General features: G+C 41.2%; 1 protein-coding gene across 10 annotated transcripts in view; it reads left to right on the top strand.

Moving 5' to 3' along the window:
• Positions 1-563: 563 nt before the first annotated feature.
• The window catches only part of meis2a (Meis homeobox 2a), a 145,284-nt gene continuing 119,853 nt past the window's right edge, over positions 564-25,994 (top strand). For 3 of the 10 annotated variants that reach the window (XM_072458180.1, XM_072458177.1, XM_072458174.1), the window contains exons 1-7: positions 1,287-1,445; positions 1,538-1,764; positions 3,078-3,219; positions 3,423-3,473; positions 3,797-3,847; positions 4,217-4,366; positions 23,027-23,141. In XM_072458180.1, coding sequence (XP_072314281.1) covers positions 1,437-1,445; positions 1,538-1,764; positions 3,078-3,219; positions 3,423-3,473; positions 3,797-3,847; positions 4,217-4,366; positions 23,027-23,141 — 745 coding nt within the window. In that variant the 5' untranslated portion in view covers positions 1,287-1,436. The other 7 variants (XM_072458173.1, XM_072458172.1, XM_072458178.1 and 4 more) reach the window with 5 other exon arrangements.

The following is a 25,994-nucleotide window of genomic DNA, read 5'->3' as shown; positions in this document are numbered from 1 at the left end:
TCCATAAACCTGACTAGTACTTGGCCTGGAGGAGCCTCCTGCTTGTTTCCATAAAAAATTACCTTTGGCTATAATCATTTACAGTATGACATAAAACATCTGCATGGAAAAGGTTCAGAACTATCTATTTAATGGAATAATGCAGGTGATTTTCACATCCTGTTGTTTTAAAACAAAAACAAAACACTTCACATGATTAGTACCTCTATAATGACGAATGCTGTGCCCAAACTAAAGTATTTCCAAACTTTCATACAAGTTTAGTGCATGTCTAATAACGTGATTCTAGTGCGTAAAGTTGCGCCACGGACTCGGTTTGGCTGCGCTCTGAGCCGCACTCCGCTTCCCCCGGTCTCTGTGGCACAAAGGCGCTTCTAGGCGGTGTTTTCTGAAGCAGAGCCGCGTCTCCCTGCGCCTTTTTGCTCCACTCTGCGCCTTTTTGCTCCTCTCTGCGCCTGGTTGCTCCTCTCTGCGCCTGTCTGCACCTCCCTGCGCCTCTCCCCGTCTCTCTCCCCTCTCGGTGCGCGCGGAGGAGCTGCTGCTGCTGCTGCTGCTGCTGCTGCTGCTCTTGTACGACTGGCTATGGCCACCACCACTTCCGGGATCCGTCATTCCACTCGCCCACCGCTCGGCGCAGCGAACTGACTCTGAGCACTCGGAGCAGCTCAGAAGCAGCCCAACCTGCCAACACTCGCTGACACTCACTCATCTCAGGCTCCGCCAGATAGAGCGCATACCTCACGGACGCGCGGCGCATCAGACTCACGATCTTCCACACTTCTGCGCCCGCTTTCTCCTCGACTTTTGCTGTTTGCGGCGATAATAAAAGAAGATTGCGATCTGGACGCGTTATTGAGGACGACGCGCGGAGTTGCAGGATGAAAACGGACTAAAAAAGACTCGTGCTTCTTCTTGAACATCATCACCGACCGTCATTCATTCATTACCTTGACAACCTCTGGCTTTGATTGACAGCTGGAGTGGCAAAAAGCCATGAGACACGACAGTTTAGTTACATGCAGCTTGTTGATGGGCCGATTGTAACCTTCACTTCTTGGGCAATATTTTTTTGACTTTAAGAAGAAAACAGGAAAAATTGCAAAAATCCCCTGATGCCACGCTTTCTGCTGAAAAAGACTGGCGAATAGGACAATTCGCACAAAAGTTGTTTGAAAAAGAGACTCGCTGCCTCTAAATCTTTGCTGCAGCAGGACGGGGAGATTAAATATACGACAGATTCAGGAGTTTATTGGAGCGCAGCCTCATGGCGCAAAGGGTAGGTTTCTCTCTGCTCCGCTTTGCCCCGCTTCCACTGCCACAGTAGGACGCGCAGAGCACGACACAGAGGACATTTTAGAGCTGAGTTTGTGTTTGTGTGGCTCTGCTGCAGCTCGGGACCACACTCACGGGACACTCCACTCAGTCTCACACGCGCTATGTTCCTGGTCCGTTCAGACTAAACACATTTCCCGCACACTTTTGCCTGTGTTTTCAAGCGCTTTGTGCCATGTTTAGTGACCGCTGTGTCTCTCTGCAGTACGATGAGCTGGCCCACTACGGCGGGATGGACGGCGTGTCCGCGTCCATGTACGGGGACCCGCACGCGCCACGGCCGCTGCCCCAGGTCCACCACCTGAACCATGGGCCACCGCTCCACGCAAGCCAGCACTACGGAGCCCACGCGCCGCACCCCAACGTCATGCCCACGAGCATGGGCTCCGCTGTCAACGACGTTTTAAAGAGGGATAAAGACCAAATTTATGGGTAAGACGAAAGAGGAGTCGCGGAAAAGGAGACAGCATTTTTCCCCACAAACTTTTTTCTCTGTTTCACCACCGAATGAACGCGCTTTTGAGACGGAACCACCACTTTTTTTTCCGGAGCCATTGTTGGTCAGAAGAGTTTTGTTGAAGTGTAATTTTAGACGCGTTGTAGAAACAGCGTCAAGCCGACAGTAAGTCAGAGCAAAGCCCGGAGCAGCGGCAGGACAGCGGGGAGTGTCGAGCTCGGCACGGGACTCACACTCCGCGGACCGACACACACTTCACCCCGGAGCCTTTCGCCCAGACCAGTTCTCACTTTTTGAAAGTTTGTCTTGGAAGCGCTGGGTCATTACTTTTTTTTTTTTTTTTTTTTTTGTACCTTCCTCAAACTGTGAACACGCTCCTGAGCCTGTCCAAACCCTCCAGAGCTGCAGTCATAATGCTCCAGTCTCCTGCTGCTGCCCGGCTCAACTTCTCATGTGTTTGGACGCGTTTGTTTTACGCACCGAGCTCTTCTAATCTAATCTGTCCGCTTTACATTTTATTCTGTAATAATTCTGGACAACAGTCACCGAGTTGAAATAAAAATAACACGTTAATTTGTGATCGAAACGCGTAAAAATACGCCCGTTTTCTGGAAAGTTTTAGTGTGCGTAATTAGTCGTAAATTAGTGTAATTATAATTTATGATTTTCGAAAATTATCCGAAGCCGATAGCAACAGTTGCGCACAGACTAAGCATAAAATAAAATGAAAAACGTTATGTTTCCCTGCCTGACTTTATTGTACGGGCCTGTAAATGATAACTACAGAGCTGCGTCTCCTCCGTAAAATGAGAGCTTTTACGCACGCGTTTAACGTCCAGAAACTAATGTGTCATCACTATGTTATGGAGTTTAGCTGAATGTTTTTAGTTGTCATGACCAAACTTTAATTTTGACAAACTTGTAAATTATTTTTTTAAATCTCCAAGAACAACCAATGCAAAACTGTGATATATTCTATAAATGAACAGAAGCCTGCGTAAACACACCGTTTAATGTCGTGTTTTAATTGGATTCACAGCAAAACTAATGATGAAAATTACAAATTCTTCAAAATAAAAACTCACATCTTGCTTGAGTTCATGTATAAAAAGTGGCTGCTCTTGTCAAATTAAAGCCGCTGTTGAAAATTGGAGTACTTTTTTGTCACCGTGCGGAGACGCGGGATCCTCCGCGCCGCCTCCCGCCGCCCCGCGCCGCCTCCCGCCGCCTCCCGCCGCCTCACGCCGCCTCACGCCGCCTCACGCCGCTGTGCCTGTGTCTGTTGCAGCCACCCTCTGTTCCCGCTGCTCGCTCTGGTCTTCGAGAAGTGCGAGCTGGCTACGTGCACTCCCCGGGAGCCGGGCGTCGCGGGCGGAGACGTCTGCTCCTCGGACTCCTTCAACGAGGACATCGCGGTCTTTGCCAAACAGGTCCAAAAAACACAACAAAAACACCCCACAACTTTTACATACTTCATACATTTTTTACATGCATGAAAATACTGCTATGCTGCATGTACTGTAGTGTAGATGAGCTAAAGTGAATAGTATTTTTTTAAACAATTTATTACACATCTAGAAAACTTTTAAAAACGGGAAAGATTTAAACTTGTGTATTTCTTGTCCAATTTTAGGTCCGGGCAGAAAAACCTTTATTTTCATCAAATCCAGAGTTGGACAATTTGGTAAGTTCACGTTTCTCCTTTTTCTCTCTCTCTTTGTGTTATCATCACGCACGGCTTGGTTAAAAAACATCCAAAAAACATCTAAGTCTAAAAAAAAAAAAGTAGCATTGCTTTGTGTCTTATTATCTTCATCCAAGCGCGTGCATGTTTGACCACACTAACCATTGCCAATGTCCTGCTGTCCCACTGACTGACCGCTGTGTTAGGCTTGTATATGATGTGTCCTTTTGAGCGTTGGAACCGCTGTGCGCTAAAGCGACAGTGCGTAAAAGTTCAAAACGCTCATTCTCATGTTTTCCCCCCTCTCTGTTTTGTCTTTCCAGATGATACAAGCCATACAAGTATTACGATTTCACCTCTTGGAATTAGAAAAGGTAAATACATGCTGTTTTGAAAATGTTTTATTATGTAATCATAGAGCGTGAAATGTGCAAACATGTTAAAAAAAAAACGGGTTAAAGCCCCTTGTCCCTTTGCGCATTGCTATCGATCCACAGATTTGGTTTCATCCACGCATCCTTCTTCTGCTCACGGGGCTGTTGTTGATTTTGTGTCGTTCAAACTTGTTGCTCGGGGTCTCAGAGGAATAATAACCACCTCCAACTATTCGTGCTCTATTGTTTCCTCACCTCGCCAGCGTTAATGCCCCTTAATTACTTTGTCTTCTTGGACTTGACTCTCCCTCATATGCATATTTTGTCTTCTCTCTCTTTTTTTCTGTCTTTATCATTCGGGAACAATAGGTGCATGAGCTCTGCGACAATTTCTGCCACCGGTACATCAGCTGCTTGAAAGGAAAAATGCCAATAGACCTAGTCATTGACGAGCGAGACGGCAGCTCCAAATCCGACCACGAAGAACTCTCCGGCTCGTCGACTAATCTCGCCGATCACGTAAGTAACAAGCATTTTACCCGCATTGTTCCAGGCTGGTAATGTGTGTGTGTGTGTGTGTGTGTGTGTTTACGCATTAATAATCCCATTAGATCTGCGTCTGCTCTATGTGTGCGCGCGCGTAAAATGTGGTGCGCATTTTGGCTGCGCCGTGCGTCCCCCGGGGGTCAAAAAGCGGCGTGTGATCCGATGGATATTGTTTTTAAAAGTCCTTTGATTGGGGGCCACTCGTGTGCGCGTGGGTGTGTGAGCGGAGTATGTGCAGGTTTATGGATTGTGTGTGTGTGTGTGTGTGTGTGAGGGCGCGCGTGCATGTGGCGTGCGCCCGTGGCTCGTTGGAAAGGGTGTTGTTTAAAAAAGAAAAAAGGGGCAGAAAGCAGTGCGTCGTTGTCGTCTTGTTTTAGGCTGGATTACGTGAACATTTTGAAGGTTTCACTGAATAAAAGGTCTTCTCCCTTTAGTCCATGTCATCTGTGTGAAGCTGGTTTGCTGCTGGCCTGGTGCACGGTGGGCTTTAACATGCCACAATGGGATGCCCTGCGTGTTCTTTGCTGGATTACGTGAAATTATTGAACGTTTCATAAAATACAAGTCTTGTCACACGCTTGAGCAGCATTTTGTGAATATATTTGCTAATGAGGCTGTGTTTGCTGGCGTTGCGCACCACACACTCTGCGCGTAATGACACGGGGCTGGGCTGTGTGTTTAAGGCTGGATTACGTGACATTTTTGAACGTTGCACTCACATACAAATCTTGTCACACGCGTGGACAATATTTTGTTTGGTTCGCTGGCGTTTCGTTCCAAAACACATCCAAAACACGACGGACACGCTTCCCCATGTGTACTTATTTAATTCGTGTGTTTGGAACGTGTCCTCCTGTTTGTCCCTCTGCTGGTGTGTTGCTCCAGGCCAAGAGGACGTCAGGTCTGGTCTGTGGGAGCCCGCGCCGTGCGTAAAGGCTGCAGCCTGGGGGTGTGGGTTTGGTTTTGACATTGGGAGGGATCAGAAAAAATAACTCCCTTTTATACAGATTTATTATAATAAAGGCGACTTCGTGGATAATGATCAGACGTGCGCGTGATCACGTGCTGCTTTTTTGACTAATATTTGGATTAAATCTGAAAGGTTCTAATTGCTCTTTAGTCGTCCCGATTAAATAAATAGTGATATTGACGTACAAAGCTAAAACCCCATTGTTCCATTTGCATATTTTACGTCGAATTACCATTTCAAATCATGTATTCCTCTATCAAAAACCGTAACACACCAAACCAACTGCATTTACACATATTTATTATTGCTATTCTACGTTGTCTTAACCAGCCGGGCACGCAGCAGGCCTTGCGTGTTTCTCTTGTCCTTTTTTACGCACGCTTTCATATCTGGGGAAATTGATTTTTGATGCGTAAAAGGCGCGCGTTTAAATCGCCCGTAGCGTCGTTTTGAATCACCACTGACGCGGACGTGCTTGTGCCATAAATGCCCAATTTCGAGCCTAATTCGAGGGCCCCCGGATTACGTTGCAAAAGGGTGGAGAAAGTGGACTCGGGGTGAGGTTTTATAAGAAGGGCTTATACGAGTCAACGGGGCTTTTTCTTTTCTTATGGGTGATGTTAATGTGTTTTAATTGTTTTCCATCGATTGCCGCGCGGTTTGCTGCTCTCTGTGCTGCTCCTGTGCTGCTCCTGTGCTGCTCCTGTGCTGCTCCTGTGCTGCTGTCTGTGCTGCTGCCTGTGCTGATGTCTGTGCTGCTGTCTGTGCTGCTGCCTGTGCTGATGTCTGTGCTGCTGTCTGTGCTGATGTCTGTGCTGCTCCTGTGCTGCTCCTGTGCTGCTCCTGTGCTGCTCCTGTGCTGCTGTCTGTGCTGCTGCCTGTGCTGATGTCTGTGCTGCTGTCTGTGCTGATGTCTGTGCTGCTGTCTGTGCTGATGTCTGTGCTGCTGTCTGTGCTGCTGCCTGTGCTGATGTCTGTGCTGCTGTCTGTGCTGATGTCTGTGCTGCTGTCTGTGCTGATGTCTGTGCTGATGTCTGTGCTCATGTCTGTGCTGATGTCTGTGCTGCTGTCTGTGCTGATGTCTGTGCTGCTGTCTGTGCTGATGTCTGTGCTGCTGTCTGTGCTCATGTCTGTGCTGCTGTCTGTGCTGCTGTCTGTGCTGCTGTCTGTGCTGATGTCTGTGCTGCTGTCTGTGCTGCTGTCTGTGCTGATGTCTGTGCTGCTGTCTGTGCTCATGTCTGTGCTGCTGTCTGTGCTGCTGTCTGTGCTGCTGTCTGTGCTGATGTCTGTGCTGATGTCTGTGCTGCTGTCTGTGCTCATGTCTGTGCTGCTGTCTGTGCTGCTGTCTGTGCTGCTGTCTGTGCTGCTGTCTGTGCTGCTGCCTGTGCTGATGTCTGTGCTGCTGTCTGTGCTGCTGTCTGTGCTGATGTCTGTGCTGCTGTCTGTGCTGATGTCTGTGCTGCTGTCTGTGCTGCTGCCTGTGCTGATGTCTGTGCTGCTGTCTGTGCTGCTGTCTGTGCTGATGTCTGTGCTGCTGTCTGTGCTGCTGTCTGTGCTGATGTCTGTGCTGATGTCTGTGCTGCTGTCTGTGCTCATGTCTGTGCTGCTGTCTGTGCTGCTGTCTGTGCTGATGTCTGTGCTGATGTCTGTGCTGCTGTCTGTGCTCATGTCTGTGCTGCTGTCTGTGCTGCTGCCTGTGCGCTCTCCTCTCCTCACGTTTTTATGACTCCAGGCTCCATAACGCTCTATTCAATTACACCTGAACTACAGTAGCTTTAAATTTGGCGATCGATTTTCCTCCTCGGTTCAAATCGGCGCGTTTTTTTTGTTTGCTATTAAGGAAAGGAAGTCCAACTTGATCCATGGAGAGAGCAGTGGTGGAAGAATAGTCAATTTAGCTAGTTTGGTAAAAGAGCAGAGGCAGAAGTACAGTTTAGAAATGTACTTTGAGAGTAAAAAGTATCTCATGAATATTTTGAGGACTGTGAAAGCGTTAAATGTGCTGGTTCTGATGCTGATGAACTGTTTTGGTCTTTGGTCAATAAAGATCAATTCAAAAACATGTGTTATTTTTTTATAGTGAATTTTGTGTGTACATTTGTGTTTGCTCAAAGCTGGGATCTAAATATGTAGATATGATTCCTCAAACCGTATGGAAAGTACTTTTGATTTTCAGTCCAGTTAAAAAATGTAGGTAGTGGACGAAAGTAACAAAATACAAAAGTAAAAGTACTGTACTGAGTAACTTATACTCTGCTACACTTTTGAACTGTACTTAAAAGTAAAAAGTACAGTTTAAAAAAAAGTAAAGTTATTTTCAAGTCCCACAAAAATCGAGTAAACAAAAATATACACATAAAATTCACATAAAAAAATAAAAATAACAATTTAATTCTTACTGTTGACAAAAGCTAATCACAATTCTGAACCAAAATTTAACACAGTTTTTTTTTTTTAATCTATGTAACATAAACTTAAATACATACTTCAAGATTTTTACTTAAGTAGATTTTTGTATGTGCTACATGAACTTTTACTTGAGTATTTCTTTCTTGAATGTAGGGAAGTAGAAAGTATGGATACCTCTGAAAAGTAGTAAAAGTGAAAGTATCCTCAATAAAACAGCACAAACAGCTAAACATTTGACTTTAGAACAGTTGTTGTGAGCGGCGTTTGGATCAATGTTGTGTATGATTATGGAGCTGCTGATATGTGGCCCATTACGAGCCGTATCTGTGATGAAGTTGATTTTATGGCTCGGTGGAAACGTGTGGATGTTTGTGACGAAGGGGAAGCCTATTAGGAGTGAAAGCTGATTTGAGTCACGGTGCTTACGTTCACCGTCCCGTCTCCGGAGACGGGACGGTGGTTTGAAGGTGCGACTCGTACCGGGGCCACGCTGGACTAAACGTAACTCACTCGTCACCAAAACGCAGCGTTCCATGTTTGATTTACGCAAGAAGTTATGGTTTTATTGTTGGACTGCCAGACAACAAACAAGGCGAAATGCCACGCTCTTTGCTCTGACTCACGGACAATAGGCCACCCAGGTGCATGCTGGTCCAACTGTAGTGTACCAGCTGCAGAAAAGCTACTATATATGTTTCAGAAGTCGGTTTCTGTTTGACTCTAGGAGCATTAACATTTGATAAGACACAAATGTGAACATTTTTTAAACATGTTTACAAGATTTTTTATATAAAGTTTCCATCGTATATTCTCATAGACAAGTTTAGAAACATGTAAACAAGTTAGAAATGACTTGAAATCACTATGAAAGAAAAACATACAATCACTGATATGCATTTTGGAGACAATACATTTTGATATTATTAATTGTATTTTATTATTTTATGATCTAATATGCTTTCAGTTGTTTTAAGGACAACAGGAAATGCAGTTTTAACTTATTAACACTTATTCCTGTGCAAAACTGTCTCAGCATCACAATAATACGTTTATTAATAGGACAGTGTTGGTTAATGTGTAATTAGCAGCAAAATAAAAATACAAACAAATACTAATTAACATGGAATTAATCATTTACATATAAGCAACATTTAGGTGTTAATGAGTGTGCTCTAAAATAGTGAATTATTTTCTATGGCTAATTTAGTGTGATATGTTCAAAATCTTGTCGTAAATAATGATTATAACAAACTCTGTCATTGTTCCACCAGTGCAAAGAAGAAACACAAACCAATACTTTTTGCTTGTTTGACAGTGATAACCTGCTGCTAACAATATCAATAAAGAATACACATTTTTAGAGTATTACCTATAAAGTGATGAGTGTGTAAACAGAAGTAAACCTCTGCTTCACGTGCACTCTCCGGCTGCAGCAGACTTAGACTTTGACAATATTGCAGCGTGGCGGACGAGTGCAGAAATGAGGCATGTCGTTGTTTATATTGGCCAGATTAGATAAAGCTCGCTGTTTTAGCCAGAGGCAGATGGCGCTGGGGATGCTCCAGCCAAGCCTCCGCTCTCAGTCCACTCACAGAGAATACTCGGATAATTACCATTTCACAATGAGCCAAAGACGACCAGAGAGAGAAAGAGATTCATAAACATAATGTATTTATCATGATCTGACCGCCTCGTTATATGTTTTTCATTTTTTTGAGTTGAACTTGTGGTCACTTTGTATGGGTGCTTGGAAGTGACAAAAAGCTGAAGTGTTTTTGTGATGTTTGCATATGCGGATTATGCAAAGTTATGAAAAACTTATTGTCATAGTTGAATTTTAACATTACAAGAAGCTCATAAATCTTTTTTTTCTAACAACACACAAAAATACACACACAAATATATATATAAAAAATAATACAATATCATTTTGGGTAAAGGAGTTGTTTTGAAATAGTTTATTATTTATCTGTAATTGTTTTATGAAAAGTTATGGAAAATGTTTAAATGGCAAATATTATAGGTTATATATATATATTGTATTGTGAGGTGGACACACACTGTAGATATTGTGGCACAGTGGTGTCATTTAAAGCTGTAGTAGGCAACTTTTAAAAATAGTTGTGTGAATGGAAGCCGAGTGCAGTGAGGAGGGTTGACCAAATGGCTCCTAATTCCAGAGTATTTACTTTGGGACAGCTGCCATGTTGTATCTGAGGGCTGCTCCGACTTTCTGCTCTCGGCCAGAAAAGAAGTCCCACATAGAAGTAGTAGTAGTAGTAGTAGTAGTAGTAGTAGTAGTAGTAGTAGTAGTAGTAGTTGTAGTTGATGTCCATGCCAGATTTGCACAGTACATAAACATTTAATTTGGATAACATTAGGGCTGCAGTGAACTTGAAAAATATAATGGTATTTGTATTTTGGTATTTGTAATAGTTCTCCGGACTAAGACTCTAAAACACCAACAAAAACACTTTTCTAACAAAGACTGTTGCATCAAAATGTCAAAGATTAAAAACAGTTTCTGGATTCAATAGGACAAAATATGATGTAAATGTGATGTATATAGAAGTCTTTGGTAACCATATGTCTGCATTTATTCACTTTATTATTATTCACTGTTTGACTGGTCGACTACTAAATTATCGTTAGTCGCGGTACTAGACACTGCATGATTCTTAATTAGCGCTAGCATGAATAGCACAACAGCTAATCTCGCTATAGCTAAGAGTGAAAAGTTGTTTGCAATATGGCATTAGAATATTTGTGTTGTGTAAATGTTTAACCGTGTATTTGTTTGAAGTTCATTTGCAAAAACAGATGAAAATGTGTCACAAAGTTCTTTAGTTTCGTTAGCTCTTCAACACATATTAATAACTGCACTGAAATATATGACTGAAAACACTGCCAGAAAAAGAGTTATTCTCGTCCTTCACTTCTCCATTTGGAATGAAAAGTTGTCTTCGAAGATATAGGGAATAAAATTGGACTAAACCGGGCCTTAACTGGACCTAAACAGGGACTAAACTGGGACTAAACTGGGCCTAAACAGGGACTAAACTGGGACTAAACTGGGTCTAAACTGGGACTAAACTGGGCCTAAACTGGGCCTAAACAGGAACTAAACTGGGACTAAACTGGGCCTTAACAGGGACTAAACTGGGTCTAAACTGGGACTAAACTTGGACTAAACAGGGCCTAAACAGGGACTAAACTGGGACTAAACTGGGCCTAAACTGGGCCTAAACAGGAACTAAACTGGGACTAAACTGGGCCTTAACAGGGACTAAACTGGGTCTAAACTGGGACTAAACTTGGACTAAACAGGGCCTAAACAGGGACTAAACTGGGACTAAACTGGGCCTAAACAGGGACTAAACTGGGACTAAACTGGGTCTAAACTGGGACTAAACTGGGACTAAACTGGGCCTAAACAGGGACTAAACTGGGACTAAACTGGGCCTTAACAGGGACTAAACTGGGTCTAAACTGGGACTAAACTTGGACTAAACAGGGCCTAAACAGGGTCTAAATAGGGACTAAACTGGAACTAAACTGGGACTAAACTTGGACTAAACTGGGCCTAAACTGGGCCTAAACCTGGACCGGACCATGTGGAATTGTGAGCAGGGCACATGCCTCAGATGTGTTTTGAATATTGCTGCATTTCCCTGCCAAATGTGTGCCACAGCTCCTCTCCTCCTTCTTATTCTCTCTCTCTCTCTCTCTCTCTCTCTCTCTCTCTCTCTCTCTCTCTCTCTCTCTCTCTCTCACACACGCTCTCTTTCTCTTTTCCTCCTTCTCTTCTCTCCTTGTCCTTTCTCTCTCTGCATCTCCTTCTCCATTCTCTTTTCCTCCCCTCGTTTTATCCTCTCTCCTCATCGTCCTTCCTCGCTTGCTCTCTCCCTTCTTCTGTTTTCTCTCTCTCTCTTCTTACCCCCCCTCTCTCTCTCTATAGCCTGATTTATTGGACTTTATGTATTTCACTCGCTCTTCCTTTCTCCGAGTCTCCCTCTCCTTTAGCATTCTCTCTCTTTTCCTCTCTCTGTCTGTGTTTCATTTGATCCCTCTCTCATTCTTTCCCCGTCGTCTCTTTCGCTCCTACTTATTCTTTCCTTCTCCTCTTCGTCTCACCTCCTCTGTTTTTCTCCCTCTCCTCTCACACGCTCTTTCTCGCCTCCTCTCTCCTCGTCTCCTTCCTTTTCTCCCTCCCTCCCTCTCCCCTCCTCTTTTCTTTTCTCTTCTTCTCTCTTTCTGTATCTCCTTCTTCGTTCTTTCTTCTCTCGCCAATGCCAGATTTATTTGCCTTATTCATATGTATTTTGCTGTCTTGTTTTTTTTCTCCTTCTTTCTCTTCCTCTCTCTTTCCTTTACATGCTTTTCAAACTAATTGCTGGTAAAAGTATGTATGTAAAGTCAAAAGTCTCTCCTCATAACTTCTTTTCCTCCTCTTTTCTCTTTCTCTCTGATTTCTTTGACTTATGTATTTGCCTGTCGTTTATTATTAATCCTATTGTGTCCTGGCTTTCCGTCTGATAGTTAGATATGCTAATTTATTTAGTTGCCACATGCTCTCCCTCTTCTCCCTCTTCTCTCTCTTTGCTTTGATATGCATTTTTAATATTCAGCCGTAGGGCACCACTCATTCTCTCTCTCTCCGTCTCAGTCGCTCTTTTTCTGGAGATGATGAGGACCATCTTGGCGCATGTAATTTATTATTATTTCGAATTATTTTTTAGTTTAGTTTTAGTTTAGCCGAGAATCTTTAAACCTCAAATCAACATTTTTATTTTTTTGTATAGAATCCTGTGTCAGTTAGATTTATAGGTCTACATTAAAATAATGACTTATTAGTGTATATAAGTATAAATGATACTGTATATGTGAAAGGGAGTATTTACATGAAATATTAATCTTCAACTTGATTTTCAAGCTTAATAATATAAATTTGTCTCTGTCAATTATATGTATAAAGACCAAAATAAAGGTTTACAATAAGATTATATACGAAAGAGAATACTAAACTTGAATGTTCAACTTGATTTTTAGTTGGAATATGAAGAAAATGTCAAATCATCGTGTAATATTTTGTCTGCAAACTAAATGTTGCCAATAAAAAACATTAAGACAAAGACAAGTTCATTAAAAGCACAAAGTAAACACATCTACACGAGTCACAATTCCTCAAACCAAGATTCAAATCAATTCAATCTAAATTCCAGTCGCTGCAGTGTATATAAATGTGTCAAAAGTGTGTCCTCTCTTGTCTTTTTAATTACTGTACAAAATTCCCGTCTCCCGCGCTACATCCAATTAACCAGGCAAATAGAATTAACGCTGTCGGGAAATGATCTGCCGCTGAGAATGAGCTTTTGTGTCGTCTGCCTACGCTCCGTTTGTCGAGCCTTCCCCTTCAAGCGCACGGGAGTTGTTTGGGAATTCTGCGCTCTTCCTCCCCAAATTTGTTATTGGGATTTTGTGTGGGATTTGTAAGTGCTGGCTATAGGGCTTAATTTTGTTTTTGAGGAGCAGCGGTGAACACACAGGGGAGAGATTGTTGTCCCGGCAGCTTATCTTTGCTCGTGTTGCCTGCTGGGGGAAAAGGGGGAGGTATTTGATGTTTACACAGGGTTCAATGTTAGGAACCGTATGACACAGGGGGAATTTTACCTACTTTATGACAGCAATTTGCCAAAAACGCAAAGGAAAAGAAAAATAAATCCGACATTCTTGAAATAGTGCTGTTAATGAAATACATACAGCATAAACAAACAGGCCTCTATTATTGTTGTTCGAATGTAATGGCTGCGTCTGGTGGAGTTTTGAATCGGAGTTATGATTTTTGGTGAAATGGAATTACAAAATTTGCTCGCGGGCAAGATATATATATATCAATATTACAGTTGGAAAAAAAAACATTACATAATCTGAAATACCGTTTCATAATTCACAAACAAAGTATTTACTAAATGTTGGCGTTGCTGGCAGGATTCCTATTGTAAAGCGGCCATATATGATCTACAGTATGACTTTATGGTGCTCACTTGTTGCTTTACCCACAATGCCTTGCTTTTAAGAGCGCTCATGCACGTGCGCCTGTAAACTGTAGTAAACAGGGTTACTGCTGGTGCCTTTTAAAGATGGAGTACATAAAGACAACTGATAGTGTTCATCAAATATGTCTTTAGCATTTTCATATGTGTAGCATTTTAGATTCTTGGAAAACAATTTTGTCTTGTGTTATGAAATATGAATGATGCCCATGACTGGTATTTTTATGTTGATTGCAATGCCTGCCCCTTCTAAGGTTCATACTTGCATTCATCATCCGATGCCCTACCAGATGCTATACATTGCAATAGCTGTATTATAATGTTCTTAACTTGTTCTCATGATTCTATGTTTAGAATCGTCAGGTCAGTTCCATCGCTCAGAGAACGTTCTCACAGCATCTACATAAGCAAACGTCTGTAAAACTTGCTCAGATGAATTATTAGCTGCTAAATTAAGGTGTTTTTTTTTTTTTTTTACATTGTGGGTATAATTGCGGGTTTGTAAATATGCAGTTGTTCCGTTCTCCTGCACTCCTTGAACACACCTCTGTGTAATTACCCTCACATGCGGCGCTTGTTTGTGCCATGTGGTGAGATGTGTGTGGGAATGTCAATTTAGGCCTGATTTATGGCCATGCAGTTTTTCGCTTTGTTTAGCTGTTTGTAGCATGTCAGCGGTTTTGCCTGTCGCCATGCTTTCTGTGTCAGGATCCCACTATTACTACTACTACTACTACTACTACTCCTTTATTGAATACCAAAGCCACACTTGGTCTAAAAACACTTACTCTAATACATATATTTTTAAACTAAATAAATAAAAACAAAGTGCATGGTAGCGTTAGGGGTTACGAGTATTGGTATCTTTGTTCATGCTTTATTAAGGCTTATTAAAAGTGTAGTTGTTACTGTAATGTTATTCTTACGTATTCTTTCCTTGAGTGTGTTGTGTTGTATCAGCTGTTTGCAGTGAGTGACACACACAGGCCCAGACAGGGGCCCTCCCAGGGGCCCTCCCTGCTCCTCCACACTCTCGCCCGCTCCGTGCCGCTGCTTTCCAGAGGGATTTAAAGACAATTCAATGATGGAGTTAAATTAATTTGATTGTGGATTCCTGCAGGGAGGAAACAGCGGATGAGGCGGAGGAGAGGGCAGGAGTTTGGATTGATGAATTGTTGCTTCACAATCCTTGTAATGTTACTCAAGTAGAAGTAAAAGTACTACTGTACCACAATGACTTTAACTTTGGGCAGGGATACTTTAATTACCTCATCACAAAATGTATTACTTATGCCCACTTCTATTAGGATTGCTGAGTATTACCACTACTACTACTACTACCACTACTACTACTACTACTACTACTATTACTACTACTACTACTACGTTACAATCTGGGACATAGAAAGCCTTAAAAGCAGTCCACTTCACGTTTTGTAGTTTTTGCTAAACTTTAATTAAAATTCCATAGTAAACTATTTATAAGTCGTTAAGTACTAGTTATTTAAAAAGCACTTATAATGTATTTACAAGTATTTATCGCCGTTGAATATAGTTAAATAAAGCAGCTTACACACATTTCTACATGCCTTATGAACACACATGTTTTAGATGATGGCCTATTAACATTTATAAGGTGTTATAAGTAAATGCCTTATTGAGCGCCTTAAGTGCGTGAACAAATACCTGTGGATTAAAAGTATCAACTATTTCAAATAATACAGGCTACTACTAATAATACTACTACTTTTATGGCCAATACTAGAAATTTAAAAAATCAAGAGCTGGACCAAAATTATAATTGATATTGATATTCGTCATTTATGTTGCTGGTTTATTTCATTTTGCTCATTCCATGTGTTGGGAAGATAAATATAGAGTTTTGTTGTTTTAAATTGACAAATTGAAGCACACAAAAATATAAGAACATACTATAACTTAGCATATTTTATTGGCTTTAGCGTATTGTGCTAACTAAATCCTCCCAGTTCAGTTTCATACACAATATTTGCTTTGTGTGTTTTCTGAAAATCCAAGCTTTTAACACATTTTTTTATAGCCTAACTGATTAATCCCACAGTCTGTTGCTTTACCCGTTCCTTACCCTTTTATATTGCCTCCCCCAGACCCCTCCTTCCTTTTTCACCTCCCTTGCGGAATTCTCGCGGAAATCCAATGACGCCGCTAAATCAATTTTATTCCGATTTCCCAAGCAGGCGGTGAGATTGTGGCGGGCAGGTGTTTGTAAATGCGAGGCGGGGGACTTAGCGCTATTGCTCGCTGCTCTCTGGTGGCTTCTTCTCTTTGCGCTATCTGGCAACCTTTCCTCTCCCCATATTGCCTACTCCTTTTATATTAATTACAACTTGTATTAAGGGATGTCGGTATCTCACCCGGCCAGTAGAATAGGCCCTCCCTGGAGACCCGGCTTCTTTTGTATCTCCTCCTGCCGTCGCGTACCCATTGTTTTGCATTGCACTTTTAACACAATTAGCAGCTAGCTTACAAGAAATCTTTGGCTCCTAATTATAGCTAGCTAGCTTCAGGGAATACTGTTCCTGCTGCTGCTGCTGCTGCTGCTGCTGCTGCTGCTGCTGCTGCTGCTGCTGGTGCTGCTGCTGCTGCTGTTGCTGCTGCTGCTGGTGCTGCTGCTGCTGCTGTTGCTGCTGCTGCTGGTGCTGCTGCTGCTGCTGTTGCTGCTGCTGCTGCTGCTGCTGCTGCTGCTGGTGCTGCTGCTGCTGCTGTTGCTGCTGCTGCTGGTGCTGCTGCTGCTGCTGTTGCTGCTGCTGCTGCTGCTGCTGCTGCTGCTGCTGCTGCTGCTGCTGCTGCTCCTGCTGCTGCTGCTGGTGCTGCTGCTGCTGCTGCTGCTGAAGCTGCTGCTGCTGCTGCTGCTGCTGTTGCTACTAAAACAGCTACTACTATCAAACTTTGTAACTCACTTTGTATCATAGAGCTGCAAACCCATGTTTTTAATATCGTTAATCGTATATAATATGTATAGCTTTACAGTGTATATATTTATGTATTAGATATTGATGCATCTGTCCAGGTAGAGCAGGTGAAAAAGGTTGTTTAGGCTAATTCTGGTACATTTACAGACATTTTTATGAATATATATTGTCCCTGTTAAATAAACGCTTGGTTCAACATATCTAGCTCATATCATCCTTAATTCTACGCCTGCATTCGGATATTAGTATTACCACTACTACTAATGCTACTACCACTACTACTACTAACTATTAAGGCATATTTGTTTTTCTATGACTTAATTCACCAAGAACAAATAGTTTATTAAGAATGATTCAGGCTTAGCAACCTAATTAAAAGCGTAACTCCTTAATAAAGCTGTTACTAAGCCTGAATCATTCTTAATCTGTTTGTTCTTGATAAATTAAGTCTTTGTTCATGCTTTATTAAGGCTGTAAATTGTGTTTACCTAGCTTGTTTTATCCTACCGTCTTGTAACACACCTTGTTAGTACTACTATAATATTACATGACTACTTTTACTTGTTGTATTGCTGCTACTTCAACGTCATTTGCTTATTTTGCGCTTGCTTCAGTCTTGAACCCAAATTCTTGTTTAGCTCTGCACTTCAGCTGCTCGCACACACACAATCTTTCACTCCTAATTATGTCTAGCTTACGGGAACAGCACAAGCTCTTTATCTTTCCTATTTTGTCGCGTTTTGCGGTTATTTTGTTGTGTTTGGGTGACTGTTTGAACTTTATCAGACCCACGGGGCTTGTGACAAAATGCTGGTGTTGTCTTGGCAGCGTCTGTGGTTGCACCCGCCTTCGCTCGCAGAGAAAAATGTTCAATAATTCATGGGAAGGAGAGGCTGTTGCTTTTGTTGCTGCGTAGAAGAGCGGGCAAAGTTGTGGTGCGGTAATGTGTTTGAACAAGGTTTACACACAGGCTGGGGAAACCTGGGTTACGCTTGATATGGTTATGGAAAAATGAATTTTAAAAGATGAATCCGGATTGAAATAACCATAGACAAAGGCTGCATTTATTCTTCATAATAAAATAACAAATGAATAAAAGATGCTAACACAGTAGTTTAGACCTCAAATATGTTCTTGAATTTGTAAAGCATGTCAAATTTCTTTCAAATGTTAAAGTGTAAAATGTAAACAAAAAAAATATATGTATTTTCTTATTTGACTGGTTCAAACTTGATCGACGACTACACGTTTTTGGAGAAGGGATGGTGCAATATGTTTTGATGTTGTAGTCGGTGGTTGTAGTAATCCTAGTTTTGAGTAAGAGATATAAGATGTGTAGGTGAGTGTTGTACTCAGTGAGGAATATCTTCAGTACTTCTAGTTAAGTCATATTTAGTTTGAAGTAACCGTACTCTTACTTGAGTACATGCACCACTTCATCATATTTAATTGTTTGAGTCTGTTCAATTACATCTGCTCATAACTCATAAATCAGATTTTTAATGCATTTTATGTCACACACTTATTAGTATTTAGTACTTCTTACGTCTAACTACTTTTTACTTTTACTTGAGTTGTATCATGTATCAAGTAATTTTACTCTAACTTGAAAACACATTTTGGCTCGTCCCAGGTCTGTATGTTTTGTAGTAGATTTAGTGAGCTTAATGACAGTAATTGGAAGTGTAGTTGTGAGTAAAAGTTAGTGTAAGAGTTAGTAATAGTTACCGTATGCAGTAGCAGAGGCGGAGCAATCTGTTTTGTAATTACTACAATTTAGCTTGAATCAAATACAGGCAAACTTTTTAATATCCAGACAAACATTAGAATTTCTAGTCATTTTAACAGTTCTTGTAGTAATAGTGTAAAAAGGAAAATATAAGAATGAGATATAAATGAAGCCAGGTACCAGAACAGTAGTAGACGTAGCATACTAGCTGTGTACTACTATTACTACTTCTACTATACAATAAGAAGTACTACAAAACCACAGCCTCTCCCTTCCTCCTTTTCTCCCTTTCTCCTGCGCTCCAGCCACCAGCGCTTTTAATGCAACATCCCGATCGATAGGACTTAATTCAGCTATCATTGCGGGGGTAATGTGTCATTTTTAATAGCGCTGCCACTAAATTAAATTCAAAGACACCTCGGCTAATGGCGGCGAGGGGAAGGATGTTTCGCAGTGATTTGCTATAGCCCTGGGTTTAATGTTCATACGCGCAGATGTATTGAATGAAGAGTTGATGGTTTGGGGGCTTCAGGGCAGAAGAGTAAAGGGAGATATACAGATTATTCATACGCAAAGACATGTTTTAATAACTCTATAGTCATTTTGCGTTCATTATTCACCTAAATTACAGTTAATAGATTATATTTCAGGACCTTTTCGAAATAAAAGCTACTACTACTACTACGATCTAATACTTCTATGATTTAATACTTATAAAAGGAATTGCCATTACTTTAAATTCTAATATTTGTCTAGGTTTGCATATTATGAATAAAATCAAATTGTATTGTCAGTTTGGAAAGAATCAGACTGTAGCCAAATGCTTGATGATATTCCGTGTTTCGCAGAGTGTTTTTAGGTCGGCTGCACTTGTTGACAAGAGGATTCTTTAATACGCTCTTTGCTTTCCAAACTTAACTGAAGCTATGTGTAATTATAGCATCGTTTTGTGACATGATTTACGGTCGTAGACATGATTTATTGTCCCGGGAGTTGCTGCTGCTGCTGTTAAGAACACACTTTGGAGACTTGTAAAAAAGAAACGCAATGCAATAACGAAAGTCCAAAATGCCCCAATTGCTGCTACATTTGAGATATTTTTGAAAGAAGTAACAGTACTCTATTGCAGTTACAGTTGCTCCATTTACTTTCACAAATATATGCATTTTGAACCAATATTGTTTTTAGAAGTAGTAGTTTTAAAATGGTACTTTTAGCTTGAAATCTATTCTGATATAACTATACAAACTTTACCTTAGATTCATCGTTTGCATATTCCCTCCATCTCTGTACTCTAACTAACACTAACTGAAAGGTTGGCAGTTAGATCCCTTTAACTACCAAAGCACACAGCCTTTGGGTCATTTAGCAAGACATTGCTTTCTCTTGAACTTTTCTCTTTATGTTTGCTAATAAAGTTTTGCAAAGAACACTTAGCGTCTCCCGCGGGTGCCTTATCCTTTCCCTGCTGTTCTGCCTGGGGGCCGTAGCCTTTAATGTGCAGGGGGCTCACCTACGGGTGCCACTCGGGGCCCTCTTTGGATAAACTCTGCGGTGCATGGCAATCAAATAAAGTGCCGGGTGAGGGACTGGACTGGAGGGGTCTGGAGGGGTCTGGGGGGTCTGGAGGAGGCTGGAGGGGTCTGGAGGAGGCTGGAGGAGGCTGGAGGAGGCTGGAGGAGGCTGGAGGAGGCTGGAGGGGTCTGGAAGAGGCTAGTGGGGTCTCGAGGAGGCTGGAGGAGGCTGGAGGAGGCTGGAGGAGGCTGGAGGAGGCTGGAGGAGGCTGGAGGAGGCTGGAGGACCGGGGACAATAGCGCTGAGGTAGATTTGAGCTCTCCAACTAAGTGGCCCTCATTGTGAAGAGCTGAAGTGTCTAGAGCAATCAAGCACTTGCCTTTTCTTTCTATAAATATTTAGCTTTGTTCACATGTCTAAATGTTGTCTGGATCATGATGGTTTAATTGCTTTGTAGTAGTAAATGTGTTTCTTTCGTTGGGCGATAGTTGCCAAATAGCCTGCGAACACGTTGCAAAGGAAATAAAATAAAACAAGAAGAATTATAACAAACAACACGCAATTAAACTTACTTTCAAATTCAATTAAAATCTTCCAATGATTTTGCAAAATACATCTAAACTAGAATCAAGCCATTTTATATACAATGCTTTTTATTTATTTTTTCGTTCTCTTTGTCTTTTTGTTTGTTTACTTATTTCTATAATTAATGAACAACTTACTTTGGTTTGTTTGTAAAAGGAACGTAATTTTTGAATTAAAGTGATGGTGGTTTAGCTTATTGATTTTGTTCATTTCTGTGCGAAAGAAATGTTTTATGGCAGACTTACTTTCGAAAATCCAATATGAAATAACATTGTGACGAACAGTAGCATGGAATTCTAGATTACAATATGCAGACGAAATTACAATCACAATGAAAAACACAGTAAAACGTATAAGCTACGTTCATAAGCAAAATTTTTATCTCTTGTAGTTGAATTCGGTCCATGCAGTTTTTAACGCAGGATTATTATGGCATTCCCTTCTGCCGTGATACTTCCTCGGCAAACTGAGGCCGGATATTGGTGAGAGAGATGACCTCAGATAACATGCATAAAGTTGCTTAGATGGGGGCTTTCTCCGTTGTGGCTATTTAAAAAAAAAAATTGTCGGCATTGAATTTGACTGAAAGTTGTACCAAAAGCGTGTTGGCCTGTGCTGTGTGCTCGAGGGACTGGAGAAGTGGGCTGAGGTTTGTGGCTGGCCCCGGTGTACTGCTAGCTTCTATTTGTTTAGCTTGGTTTCGACCCAAGGCTCCCCAGACAACGCTAGCTGCTAACGTTAGCCAACTAGTTGTCATCAAACTCAGGTGACATGCAATAGGCCTTTATGGGTAAACCAATGGGGTTATGTTTCCCAAAATGTAGTATGCTAGCTTTGTTTGGTGGTAGTTGTCTTTTGCAGTTCCAGGAGTTTTAAGTTCAGCAGGTTTTATTCCTGTTCTAGTCTTGGATTAGTTTTTGTTTTGACATGGGTTTTTTTCCAAACCATTTTTCCAGGTTTGGACTTGGTTTAATCCTGGTTTAGAATGTGGTCATCTATATTGTAACCCTGGTTCTATGAGTGATGAGCTCTCCACACTATATTAAATAAAATAAATTATAAAGAACAGTTAGAAACTAAATTTAAAGCAGATTTTAACTAAGGGTGCATTTACACATTATTTGGGCTTAATTGGGCACATTTCAGTCCTAATATGGACTTGGTTTGGTTAAGTTCTAGACCTTGCACATTTACACAAAACCAGGACTAAGTCTGGAACCAAACCTGTACTAGGTCAGGAAATTTTAGTCTTAGTTTTCCAAATGTAGAATTGGTTTGGTCTCATTCTCGTTCTGGTTTAGTCCTGGTAAAGTCCAGATTTAGTTCCAGGTTCAGTCCCAGTTTAGTCCCAATTTAGATGCAGTGATGTGCAAGTGGGAACGCACCCTAAATAAGGACTAGAACTGAACCAAACCAAGTCCTTTTGGTTCAAGAAGAAAAATGTGTGTATTTTTAAAATATCCTAAAATTATCAGTACAAATGGAGTGTGCAAAGTGTATAGCTTTCTTCAATCATTGAACCAGGGTTAAAATGTTGGTTGAATATTGGTTGAGTCCTGATTTAGTCCAGTCCTAGTTCTCCTTAGCTTATTTGTGTTGCAGGATCGGGCGTGTTAAGCAGTTTGCAGTAGAGTAGTGACGTAGTGGTTGTATGTCTCTGGGTTCAAAAACCAAAAGCCAAAGGAAATTCCACCTCTGCCTCGACTGATAAAGGTTTTCCTGTGCAGTAGAAAGCTCGGTGTTCTTCATGTGTGGAGCGTGGGCAGTGGAGAGGACGTGGGGAAAAGGAGGACAAATCCAGAGTTTAACCATGAGAGTTCCCACGACAGATGGGAAAAGTCTGCCATAGCTCCTTTTATCAATGGGAAAATCACAGTCAAGCAGTTATTGTTTTTTATATATTTAGTTTGGTTTGATATGGGATAATACACTGTAATAGCAAAGTATCATCGAGCTAATGAACCACTTTTAAACATGTTAAATGAATTGCCCCGTGCTGTCAAAGCAAATATACGGTAATAAACAATGGTGAATTTGCAAGCATAGTCTACATAGTTCTAATACTCAATTAGTATTAAAGGTGCACTGTGTAACCTTTGCCACCTGCCTGTTTCTATGAAGTCGTTATTGCTTTGCTTGGAAGGTTTCACATTATGGCTTTATAACTGTGTACGAAGCTCAGAAATACAGAGATTTTTTTTTTTATGAGCACGGTGCCCTCTCCTTTCCTATTACTTTGTCTTGAGACGCCACATCCTTGTTTCCATGGAAATTGATCACTTTAATGCCATACTGCGCAACATTCCAGGCAAAGCTATCGGCGACAAGCAGGCGGTTGAACTTCCACCCAGAAAAGTTACACGGTGCACAAAACTGAAAAACAACTGTAACTGACGTCTCCTTCTTCTCTTGCGGCTTCAGAACCCCGCCTCGTGGAGAGACCATGACGACGCCACCTCCACGCACTCGGCCGGCACCCCGGGGCCCTCCAGCGGGGGCCACGCCTCCCAGAGCGGCGACAACAGCAGTGAGCAAGGTGAGCCAGGACAGAAACAGAAGGGCATGTGTTGTAGGTGCCGGGACTCCCTCAAAGTGGGATGGCCTGAGTGCTCCTAGTCCACCCCATAATCATCCACCTCCCATCCACCTCCTTACTCAGTTATGTCCTAGAATAAGACGGGAACTTCAACCTGGAAATCCATTCTTTGTTTGGAGTTTCACCGTTTGGTAGAGAAGAATTCAGAAAGGTTTTGACGTTTAGATCCTGTTGGCGTAGTTCCCTAACACAGGCCGGATTGTAGGAACTTGAAAGAACTTTAATCGTGAGAGAAATTGAGGATTTTCTTACATGGAGAATTTTGTCAAAAATGGTGCCTCGTCCATAGAGTAATTTTGTCCCCTTCAGTGTTTGATGATTGCATTCTATTACTAAATTGTATTGGTAATAGCAGTTTATTCGGTCTTTTACAGTTAGATAAGCATATAAACAACAATCCTTCCAGAATCTTGGCTGAAAGGATTTAAGCTGTAGGAAACCAAGCGCATCAGCAGCAAACGTTTGCAGTTCCAACACTTAGAAACCAATATGTTTAGAGTAAAATACATGGATCATTCTAGAGCTCTATAGTTTTTTAAGTCAGTAGTTTTGTAGTTTTGTTGTGGAGTTTTTCATCCAGATTGTTCCATATATTATTGGAAATAATGTGCTGCTACTTTTGATTTGGCACAAAACAACTACTTTTGATTTAGTACAACTTTACCAATTCCTAATCTATATAATACAGAATAATGATAGGCTATTTTCAATTGTTTCCAATTCAATTTCCATGAAAAATACTCCAAACTTGGTACAATAATTGTAATTCATAATTAAATTACTTTTAGTGCGTGAACATGTTAAGGTTAGCATATCAGCAAATAGCATTACAACATACATTCAGGTGTGCCATATTCGTCATATTTAAGCCAAATCTAAATGTAATAGATGTAAGCTATTTCTTCCTTTTTAAACGGGATTAGCTCATGTTTTGACTGGCGGCCATGACAGTTTCACCTATAAAAAATCCATCCACCCTGAAGCTTTGCTATTTTAGGAAACAAAACCACAAAAGCTGGAGATTAACACTATATTTCTGCCAGTTCTTGCTTGTATTGAAAATCATATTAAGTTTGCGAGCACAACAGATGCTAATTATGCTCGGCGCGACCTGCCAACGTGAAATAAAGCATCTCAAAAGAAGTGCATTCGTGCTGGGTACAGATAGTGTGAGCGAGTGACTGCAAAGTGCCGGCTAGTTTAGTCACGCTTGGATCAGCTTTGACAAGTAAGTTTGAGGAAGAAATGTGGGATTAGAAGGGTAATATGATAATATGATAAACTGAAAAGAATTATAGCAGTATTTTGATTTGATAATGGACAAAAAATATCAAGAATATAATGGCAAGAAGTTGATTAGCATGTGTTGGCAAGAAGATTGGTTTGGTCCTGTTGTTGTCCTGGTTAAGTCCTGGTTAAGTCCTGGTTGAGTCCTGGTCTTTTCCAGGTTTGGTTGCAGGTTTAGTCTTGAATGAAAGGTGGTTGTAAATGTACTTTCACTCAGTTTAGCAAGTTTATTTGTTGTTTTTTGTAGTTTTAATTTTGTAGTTAACTTTGCTAGAATCCAATTTAGTTCAAACTTACCAACTGAGATCTTACTATAGTTAATATTTTATGTCATTTTGTTTGGGACAAATTGGGTTTTTGTTCAAAAATGTCTTAGGCAATTATGCTAGAAGGCTAACGATATTAGCATCTCACAACCAGCATTTCTTAGTCATAAACACTAATCTTACAAGCGATTAAAAATGTGATAATTATGACAAACGTAATAAAAGCGAACTTAAAATTACATATTTTCCTGAGGCGATACTCAGTAAAGAGGAAAAAACAACATTTATCTGCACCAGCAGAAAACAAGATAAATCTTAGTATTTTGGAACCGCTAATGCTAAAGAACGACCTCGTCATGGTAGTCCAGTATTGTGACTAATTAAGACAAGAGAATACCGAGAATGTTTTTATATGAGGTCTTATTTTGACAGAACGCGCTTCAACATATGCCCTCGTCTTTGTTTTGAATGCACCATATTTAGTCTCTCTTCATTTTCATTTCATTTTTTTCTCCGGCTTTCTGGCAGCGTCCTGGTTTTTGCATGAAATTTCATCACACCATCTCCTTCTCCTCACAAATCCTTCCAAAGATACGAACGGAGGAAGCAGAGAAAGGGAGACGGAGAAAGCGGCGGAGCTATCGGTTTGCCAATAGGCGATCAGGGGTATTGATATGGGCGGTCTGTGGTAGGCCCGTTTAAATCATTGTCTCGGCTGCAGTAAAGTGAAGAGAACATGATGGTTTTTATCTGTTCTTGACCGCAGGCAGGAGGCGGGCGAAGAGGGCTGAGCTTTGTGGTCGGAGGTGTCACGAACGCTTGGACCTTTGAGATGTTTTTTGATTATTTGCGTTTACGTTTCTACATTTTGGGATTCTTGTAACCAGTTTTGTAAAGATAAAAGGAATACGAAAAAGAAAAGAGTGTAATTTTTTTTTGCCACCTTGAAACCTTTATGTATGTAGCGTAGTAGTTAGCAAGTGTTGTGTGCTAGCATGTGTAAACCACATTAGCGACTACACCTATTCAAAGGACTAATTCAGGTATTAGGAGGAATTTGTGCAATGAATTTGACCCATTCTTGGACATTTTACAGACTTCAGTACAGGATCTTTATCAGCAGTACCTCGCTGAAAAATTAGCATGTTTTTGATTAGCTGTGAGTGGGAAAACACAACAGTTTTGAATTGGAACCTGGAATTTTCTTGTGGCATCTTTTTTGTTAGTCAAATTACTGATA

The sequence above is a fragment of the Eucyclogobius newberryi genome, unplaced genomic scaffold, assembly GCF_026437365.1.
Source record: "Eucyclogobius newberryi isolate DKJ021-1_F unplaced genomic scaffold, fEucNew1.0.hap1 SCAF_21, whole genome shotgun sequence".
In the NCBI taxonomy this organism is placed as follows: Eukaryota; Metazoa; Chordata; class Actinopteri; order Gobiiformes; family Gobiidae; genus Eucyclogobius; species Eucyclogobius newberryi.
This window is presented reverse-complemented; position numbering and strand designations above follow the sequence as displayed.